Below are 10,038 nucleotides of genomic sequence, written 5' to 3' on the forward strand. Positions count from 1 at the left end.
GCCATTTGAATTATGGATTTTCTTTGCAACTCTGCCTAGAATATGGCCAGCATCCTGGAGTCGCCTTTCACCTTCTCGCCCGATTCTCAGTTTGGCCGGGCGCCAGCTCAATGAAGAGTCTTTATTTGTCCAACTTTTTCCATTTAAGAAATGAGGATGCCAATTGTTTTTCTTGGCGTATCTCAATGCTGCAGACTTCAATGTTGCAGACTGTGCCTCGACATAAATCTGTCTTGGAGACTCTATGGGCAACTTTGACCTCATACTGGCCAATAAAAAGAAAAGAGTAAGATGGGCAAAAGAACACAGACACTGGACAGAGGAACTCTGCCTAGAAGGCCAGCATCCCGGAGTCGCCTCTTCACTGTTGAAGTTGAGACTGGTGTTTTGCGGGTACTATTTAATGAAACTGCCAGTTGAAGACTTGTGTGGCGTCTGTTTCTCAAACTAGACACTAATGTACTTGTCCTCTTGCTCAGTTGTGCACCGAGGCCTCCCACTTTCTATTCTGGTTAGAGCCAGTTTGCGCTGTTCTGTGAAGGGAGTAGTACACAGAGTTGTACGAGATCTTCAGTTTCTTGGCAATTTCTGGCATGGAATAGCGATCATTTCTCAGAACAAGATTAGACTGACGAGTTGCAGAAGAAAGTTCTTTGTTTCTGGCCATTTTGAGCATGTAGTTGAACCCACAAATGCTGATGCCCCAGATACTCAACTAGTCTAAAGATGGCCAGTTTTATTGCTTCTTTAATCAACACAACAGTTTTCAGCTGTGCTAACATAATTGCAAAAGGGTTTACTAATGATGAATTAGCCTTTTCAAATTATAAACTTGGATTAGCTAACAATGTGCCATTGGAACACAGGAGTGATGGTTGCTGATAATGGGCCTCTGTACGGCTATGTAGATATTCCACACAAAAAATCTGCAGTTTACAGCTACAATAGTCATTTACAACATTAACAATGTTTCTGATCAATTTGATGTTATTTTAAAAATGGACCAAAATGTTTTGCTTTTCTTTCAAAAACAATTACATTTCTAAGTGACCCCAAACTTTTGAACGGTAGTGTGTGTGTGTGTGTGTGTGTATATATATTTTTTTTTATTAAATTAATTTTAATTTGGGACAGTTCATGTTCAGTTTGGGACGGTTTAAATTGCATTTTGGGAAAATTCTGGGACTGTGATGGAAAAAGTTAAGTCTCGAGCCATGATCGTAACCAATGTAATGAAATACAAATTACATTTCTGAAATATGTAGGTGAACTTATGAGACTCGGTCAAGTCATCTGATGTAACCTACAAAAAAACAAGCAGCCCAGGACATAGGCTAGTACAGGTCAGAGGACACCCAAAGGACTCTCTGAACATTTCTAAGAATCTGAAGGGGTCCATTAGTCATCGTCAGGAGAACAGTCGTCCACTTGGTTAGTGGGCCGAGAACGATAACAAGGTCTTGACAATTTCTCTTCGGTCTTGAGACTTCCCTTTGAAATGAAGCACAGAGATACTTCACATACTGTAACCACTATGAAAAGAAAGTGTGTAAGGAAGAGTGAGAGAAAGCAAGAGAGCGATAGAATGCAAGAGGGAGACAGCAAGAGAGAGATGCCTGGCCAACAGGCACAGTTGTTTGTACATGGTCAACATTCTGGGAACCGCCTGTGACACACTATGGGGCTGATTCAATTCCAAATGTAAACTGGGTTAGTATGGACTCAAACAAGAACATTGTTGTTTTGCCTTGAGAGTTGTTTTTCTTAGAGGGACCCTTGTCCGTGGAAGCTGAAATACACACTTGTAGCTAAAACTTAACAGTGTCAGACATTTTTACTGTGGAATTTTAAGGTTATTAATATGGCAAACGGCCATTCAAAATGAACATTTTGAACTTATCTTGAACTTGGAAAGAGATACAGTTAAGCTACTGTAAACACCATTTTAGGACTATTTCCCAGATCCAAAGCAGGTCTACTATTAGGTCTTCATATTTTACACAGAGGTCAGGGGTCGTTCCATGAGGATGAATTGAACATTTTGAATGGGCCATTTGCTGTATCAATAACCTTAAAATTCCACAGTAAAAATGTCTGATGCCGTTATAATAAGTTAGATACAAGTGTGTAGTTGCTAAGTGAAAAGGTTACCTTGTCTGCTTAGTGCAGTAACAGTACACACACTATTTAAAAAGCACATTCTAAAATAGTAATCAACATTACTCTAGGAAACACACCGTTTGAGGTCATTTTGGAAAACAGGGTTAGTGATACAGTTTCAGAGGCACTTTTATTTTTATTTTTTTATTGTAGTTATTTTCAGTGTTGTTTTTTTTATAAGATAACATATCTACAGTTGTTTGTCATGAACATGGACTGTCAAGTCATTTCCTACAAAGTTAATCAGATAAAGCATGAAAATTAAATGTATTTTTGTTATATTTTAATGTTAAAATAGGGCTACAGCATGTTTAGAAAATATATATATATTTCTTTTTTTTGGGCTGCATCTTTAAGTGCACTAATATCATAGGCTAATTTATTTGGTGCTAATTCACCACCTACGTAAGTGGAAAAGAAAAAAACATATTAGCTAGATCAAACTAAATATAATACCCACTGCTAGTAGCCTTGTATTGATCTAAGATATGTTTAATGTCCCATTTTTTTTTGCAGTTGTAGCCTAGCGCCCAACGCAATGGCCACTGCGTATTTCGCACGCACTGCATATCAAAGCCATATCAAATATCTTAGTTGTAAAATAGTTGCTATTGAGCCCAAAATTGAGAGCTGAGAAATAACAAATACAGTGCATTTGGAAAGTATTCAGACCCCTTGACTTTTTCCAGATTTTGTTACGTTACAGACTTATTCTGAAATTGATTAAATCGTTTCCCCCCCTCAATCTACACACAATACTCCATAATGACAAAGCAAAAACAGTTTGAGCTCAGGTGCATCCTAGTTCCATTAACCATCCTTGAGATTTTTCTCAAGGATACTTTTTGGAAAGGCACACACGGCTATATAAGGTCCCACAGTTGACAGTGCATGTCAGTGCAAAAACCAAGCCATGAGGTCGAAAGAAATTGTACGTAGAGCTCCGAGACAGGATTGTGTCGAGGCACAGATTTGGGGAAGGGTACCAAAAAACACAGTTGCCGCCATCATTCTTAAATGGAAGAAGTTTGTAACCACCAAGACCCTTCCTAGAGCTGGCTACCCGGACAAACTGAGCAATTGGGGGAGAAGGGCCTTGGTCAGGGAGGTGACCTAGAACCTGATGGTCACTCTGACAGAGCTCCAGAGTTCATCTGTGGAGATGGGAGAACCTTCCAGAAGGACAACCATCTCTGCAGCACTCAACCAATCAGGCCTTCATGGTAGAGTGGCCAGACGGAAGCCAGTCCTCAGTAAAAGGCACGACAGCCCGCTTGGAGCTTGCCAAAAGGCACCTAAAGAACTCTGACCACGAGAAACGAGATTCTCTGGTCTGATGAAAGCAAGATTGAACTCTTTGGCCTGAATGAACAAGAGCAAAGTACAGAGAGATCCTTGATGAAAACCTGCTCCAGAGCGCTCAGGACCTCAGACTGGGGGCAAAGGTTCACCTTCGAACAGGACAACGACCGTAAGTACACATCGAAGACAACACAGGAGTGGCTTAGGGACAAGTCTCTGAATGTCCTTGAGTGGCCCAGCCAGAGCCCGGACTTGAACCCGATCGAACATCTCTGGAGACTTGAAAATAGCTGTGCAGCGACGCTCCCCATCCAGCTAGACCGAGCTTGAGAGGATCTGCGGAGAAGAATGAGAGAAACTCCCCAAATAAATGTGTGCCAAGCTTGTGGCGTCATACCGAAGACTTGAGACTAATCCCTGTCAACAAAGTACTTAGTAAAAGGTCTGAATATTTCTGTAAATGTAATGTCAGTTTTTTATAAATTAGCAAAAATGTATAAAAACCTGTTTTTACTTTGTCATTATGGGGTATTGTGTGTAGATTGAGAGAAAAACATTTAATCAATTTTAGAATAAGGGCTCGGAATACTTTCCGAATGCAACGTATATACAGTACCACAAGAGATTCTTTATTTTTACCATTTTCTACATTTTAGAATAATAGTGAAAACATCAAAACGATGAAATAACACATATGGAATCATGTAGTAACCAACAACAAAAAAAGTTAATCTAAATATATTTTAGATTTTTCAAAATAGCCACCCTTTGCCTTGATAACAGCTTTGCACACTCTTGGCATCAGTGTATTAGTGTTTTGTTACTTTTTCTGTGGACCCCAGGAAGAGTAGCTGCTGCTTCTGCAAAAGTTCATGGAGATCCAAATAAACAAATATAGGCTAGCCTACCAGCATACACACTCCAAGGTTAACCAAACTTCAGCACAGGAACATTCTACACACGTGTTTTGGTGTGCATCTATAGGAACCCTCTGGAGATCCCACCAAGAGTCTATAAACAGTGAGAGTAAAAGCCAGCAAGAGTCAGCCTGAACAATGAGAGATTAAGGACAGAAAAAAGCCCAACATCAACCACCCCAGGTCAGGACCGATCGAGGCAGTTGACAGAGGCGAGGCCTGGTGACTCAATCGAGCCATGTCATGTCATAGCTAACTGGGCCCCAGATCCATTGGCTATCATCGCCACCTGTCCCCTCTGTCTTTCCACTCCACCTCCAACACAGCCTGTCCTGGGCTGTGTCCCAAATGGCACCCTGTAGGGCTCTGGTCAAAAGTAGTGCTGGTTACACAGGGCTCCCCTGATGTCATGGCCGACATACGAGAACGATTAGGAAATGGGCACGGCTGTTCCCCGACATCACACTGGCAACAACTCGATCTGTCCACCACCATTCCCCCTTCTCTCCCTTATCATGCCAACAACTCTGTGATGCTGGCCTGGAACAAAGTCTCTCGGTAAACAATGATTCGTTTCAGGAAAATAGTATCGGGACAATACAATCAGACCTCATTTCACACACACACCCCGCTATACTATAGACAATTGAAAAGTGGGTATTGGTGAGGTGGCATGCTAGGATGAGAGCCAGGAGATATTCTACACCATATAGAGAACAAAACACAGGGCTACATGCTAGGAGAGTATTCACTTCAGTTAAAGTGTCAGCTGCAAAACAATTACTTTTAGTGTCATTTATTTGAGAGCCCTCAACTCAAAAAGGAGACGTGGTAAATAAGGGGTACTGATTGTCTATAACGAAGTGGGTTATTATCCAGTATTTGTGGGTGGAGGCGTCATGCCTACACGGGCATGTGCCCCCTCAGATTTGTCCTGTAAAAAATGGTTGTTGTTTCTCTGTATACTACTAGCAACTTTATCAAGTTGGCTTTAGCTATCCCAGATAGGTTCCCAACCTCCCAATCTCATAGCTAGCTACCAAGAAGCCATTTCAGGCTATCAATAAAAGTTAGGATAGCTAGCTTGTCTAGCCATAGGTGGGACGTCCATAAGGCTAAGCTTACCCTAATGTAAACTTAATTAAATTGCCAAAATTATTTAGCCTACTCCTGTCAATACAGAAATAAATTAAATCATTCAAAATAGGCTACTACACCAGAAACTATGATTTAGACACAGAGGATCATAAGCGTCTTTAAAAATATATTGTTATAAATCGCATTGTCTACAGTCGGAAGGGCACGCAATTTCAGCAGCACGAGCGGCAAAAACCAAATTGATTATTACTGAGTTGCGACTGTTAGTGAAAAGTAGAGGCCCAGCCAGGCATATCGCAATATTTCTAAACACAATCGCGGGAAAACGTAGTTTGGAAAAAAAAGGCTATTGCTGTAAAGAGAAGAAAGAAATTCTCAACTTAATTGAGCTAACAGTATAGCCTATATTATTGGCACCTGTGGGGAGTATCGATCATATTCCCGGTGAGTGCGTATATTCACTCTATCATTGGTGGGTCAGTGCCACTTGAAAGTTTGTTTTTGGACAATAATTTCCTCCTCCAGGTTAGATGATGTCAAATTGTATTTGTCTCCCCTTCTCGTAGGACTATGAGATGGATCAGACAATGCCATTTTTATTCATCTGTTTGTCAGTGTCAGCAAAGTAGGCTACCCTGTCATTTTTGTCATATTATAAAATATTCTGCTAATGTCTCCACCATCCAGTCTACATAAAGTGTAGTAGATTTGCATGAAATATGTTTATTAAAAAAAAGAGATTGAGTTATGTTATTAGCCCAAATTAGGACTATGCAATCTACTCATGACATTAGGAACAGTATGCCATCTTACATAAAAGTCTGCAAATGCGATAACGCACAGAATGCTTTATTATAATGGTGCATTATTATGGTGAAAATTATCTTCCCCAAACTTAAAACAACTCACTCGCCACCTGTGTCTCTAACTATCTTAGCTGGCATGCCTGCTGGCAAGGTTGGTAGACTTTAGAAAACCAAGCAATAACTAAATGTGAAGAATAAAACTCACATAAGACTCCCATTTAAATCTTTTACCCAGATTTTTGCAGAGATGGATATTTAGTTTCTTTAAAAATAGAACCACCAGTCAAGTAGGATACAGACGGCTCAAGAGGTATGCTTAGATATGCAGAACAATGGACATTTTTATATTAGAATTAAGCATAATGATTATATGTTTCAGGTCTTTAAGAAATTCAATTCTCGAACAGGGTCATATATCCATATACGTGAGGGTAGCTCACGTACTTTTGTGCCCCCTGTTTGTGGGCACTAATGAAAAACACCAAAACTCCATGACAGTTCACTCTGACGCAATGCTCCTCCCTGCCAGCCGCACTCCCGCCTGCCAAACTCCAAATTTACTCTCTGAACACAACTGCAAAACATGTTTTACATACAACTAAACAATTCCAGGAATAGCATACCTCACACCAGCCTTGGCAAGGGGAGGTGTTCACTACACAATGTCAGTGAGTATGACTGCATTGCTGCAGAATGTGATGTAAAACATGATGGCAGTCTTCCAGAACCTCACCTAATCCCTCAGTGTTAATCAGTTTTCTAAAAGTTGTTTTTTTCCATCTTAACATGATGCCTATTGACACCTGTTGAGTGTGAATGCATAAACACCGTGTGTGTACACTAAAGAATACAATAAGGTTGAACATTGAGATAGGGAGTGGCCACTGGCATTTTAAATGAAATTGAAACATTCATCTTTCTTACCCATCCTCATCCCCATCCATGGGAATGGCTATCCCGAACAGACTGTTGACGGTGGGATTGGCCAGCTGCAGGCTCTCTGGGATGAAAGGCCTCATGAAATCTTTTCCCAGGGTGGCGTAGGGCTGAGGAAGGTTGTCCGACCTCCTGCGGCTGTCATCCTCTTGGCTGGCTGCGGGAAGGCCCTGCCCAGCAGATCCCGCCGTGGCCCCACTGCAAACTACCTGGGCCTGGGAGAGTCCTCCTGGGCCTGGGGGGGTGTTGGTGGCGCTGGGCACTGTGGCAGGCACGTTCTGGACAATGGAGGCTGTGGAAGGTACGAGGACACTGCCCACTCCACCTGAAGGCAGGGGCTGACTCACAGGGTGCTGTATGGCACCCCCGGGCAGGCGAGGGGCTATCGGTGATGGACCGCTGTGCAGAGACCCAGTCAGCTCCCCGGCCTGAGCCAACAACCCCTGCACCTGAGCACTGGGGCCGGCTGGGGTGATGACAGGCGAGGGGCCCTGGCTCGCAGGAGGACCCACAGAGAGGGAGGCCATAGGGAGGGTTTGAGTGCTGGAGCTCTGAGGCTGGTGAAGGTCCAGCTGACTGGGGAGCGTTCCAGAGGGATGAGCAGAGTAGGCAAACTGCTGGGCCTGCGTGGCAAGAGGCATAAGAGGATATTTTTTCAGCATGCCGCCTTGGGGCACCCCGTTGAGGCCAGTAGGGTGAAGTGTTTGGGGGACAGAGGGCTGAACGTTGACCTGGGCCTGGGATACAACTGCTGAGTAACCCATGGGCTGGAAGGCACTCCCCCCGTTCCCTATTTCAGGCGCTAGGCAGTAGCCTTGCTGCTGAGGCTCCGGAGGATGGCCATGGTGGATAGTGGAGTAGCCACTATCACCTGTGGACTCTTGAGCCTGTGTGGACAGGGTACTAGAAGCAACCACATAGTCTCCTGTGGCCCCAAGCCCAGTGTCCCGGTCTGCATTGTGGTCAAGGGTGACAGTGTGCTTTATGCTATCCACAGTCCTGCTCATGCCAGAGCCCTCAGAATCTCTCTCATAGAACTCTGTACATGTCCATCTGCCCCGTCTGAAGGGCTCCCCTGTACCATGGTCAAGTTTAATGACCCTGAAACGTGAACTATAGCTTACAGTGGTTGTAGTGCTAGGCGCAGTTGGGGGCGTTTGAGACACACTTGTTGGGGAGACATTCACAGCAGGGACAGCATTGACTGTTGTCGGCTGCTGAGTGGCCAAGGTTGGAATGGAGGGCTTACTCGCGGCTGGTACAGGCACACTACCCCCTAAAAGGTGTTGATTGACATGACTTCTGCCTGTACTTCTAAAAGCGTGCCCCCCGTTAAAATGACCTGTTGCAGCCTCTTGCTCTTGATGTAAATGTAACGCCATGACAGCAGCCTCCAGTTCCACTACGTTGTTTAAGGTTTCCTCGGATGAACTTCTGTCACATACCCCCGTGTCAATGTCGGCCCGGGACAAGTCGAATATTTCTGATGACACATCCTCGGTTCTGGATTCGTCAGGGTCGTCCAGACTCTCGGTGTCATCCGTGATGCTACTGGCCGCCACCTGAGCCTGTGTCACACTTGTGATTTGAAAACAGCTCTTCTTCTTTGCTGGCATTTTTGACATGTTTATTTTGTTAGTCACTCCAGCTCTCTATTTCCAGATTAAAGTGTTAAGTAGGAGCTCAATTAGTTAGTCTTCTAATTTATCTAAAGAACGCACAGTTTATAACGAGAGAAGTATGCGACATCTTCCTTGCTCCCCTCTCCTGTTGCAGAGTGTGTCTGAGTGTAAAAACGAACAAGCACACTTCCTCTGAACTCGGACAAGGTAACTAACTAGCTAGTCTCCGTCAGCACGAAATGTGACAAGTCTCCCGATACCACCGTCTCCTCTCCTCCGGTTCTTCCAGACCTGGCCTCCCGTGTGAGGTATTTTTACGGCCCCGGATTTGCCAGCAGGCCGCTGTCGCAGTTACTGGTCACCGGCTGCTGCCGATACTTCAGCCTGACTGGCGGGCCCCGTTTTTCACCACTCTCCCTTTTAGCTAGCTAATGTAGCTAAAAGCGAACTAGCTAGCTAGCCAAATAGCTATCGTTAGTTCTCTCCCTACACAGGAACCGGCCTGCACGACATCATATAAACAAGTCCATATCCTTCTTCAACTCGTCACATGGAATCTATATCCTCCTACGGTAGACATAAATTCCGGAATTGAAGAAAGTTTAGCTTCCCCGTCCTCGGGTTCTCTCACTCTTTAGAACTCCTACTGTGACTGAAATTCACTTACTAGCAGGCTAGCTCAAGTATGGCTCTGCTCATTCTCTACCACTCGACAAGATGGCAAAAAAAACGCACAGCACTCTGGGAGAGTTGCGCATTGGCGTCCTGTCTATGATTGGCGTACATAAATTATTGGAGAATTGAATAATTCGGAGGGGATACGGTGATTTGCTAGTATTCTGAAAGAATAAGGTATCTAAAACACATTTAATATCCCCAGACACTTGTGTCTTGAAAAAAATGGAATTGTCCAAGGTAGGCTCGTGAAATTTCTCTCGACATAGACATCTATGCTTGGTTAATATTGGGTCAGATACAAATCTGCCTTGATTTCAACGTCCACATAGACGGCCTTAATTTCTCCCAAAAATGTCTATGATTTGTTCAGATTATCTGAACAAATAATAGGTCCTACCGGAATAAATCTAAACAAATCATTGACATCTATGTTTCACAAGTTTGGACAGTGCAGCACAGTACAATAGAGCTCAGTAGAGTAAAGTGTAGTTCAGTACAGTAGAGCACAGCACAGTATAA

General features: G+C 43.5%; 1 protein-coding gene across 1 annotated transcript in view; it reads right to left on the minus strand.

Annotated features, from left to right (window-relative positions):
• The window catches only part of LOC111975765 (TSC22 domain family protein 2), a 66,462-nt gene extending 56,903 nt beyond the window's left edge, over positions 1-9,559 (minus strand). Inside the window, exon 1 of the mRNA XM_024004334.2 lies at positions 7,208-9,559. Within this exon, the coding sequence (XP_023860102.1) occupies positions 7,208-8,844 (1,637 nt within the window). The 5' untranslated portion in view covers positions 8,845-9,559. The remainder of the gene's footprint in view (positions 1-7,207) is intronic.
• Positions 9,560-10,038: the final 479 nt, after the last annotated feature.

Source organism: Salvelinus sp. IW2-2015, linkage group LG16 (genome assembly GCF_002910315.2).
Source record: "Salvelinus sp. IW2-2015 linkage group LG16, ASM291031v2, whole genome shotgun sequence".
Classification (NCBI taxonomy): Eukaryota; Metazoa; Chordata; class Actinopteri; order Salmoniformes; family Salmonidae; genus Salvelinus; species Salvelinus sp. IW2-2015.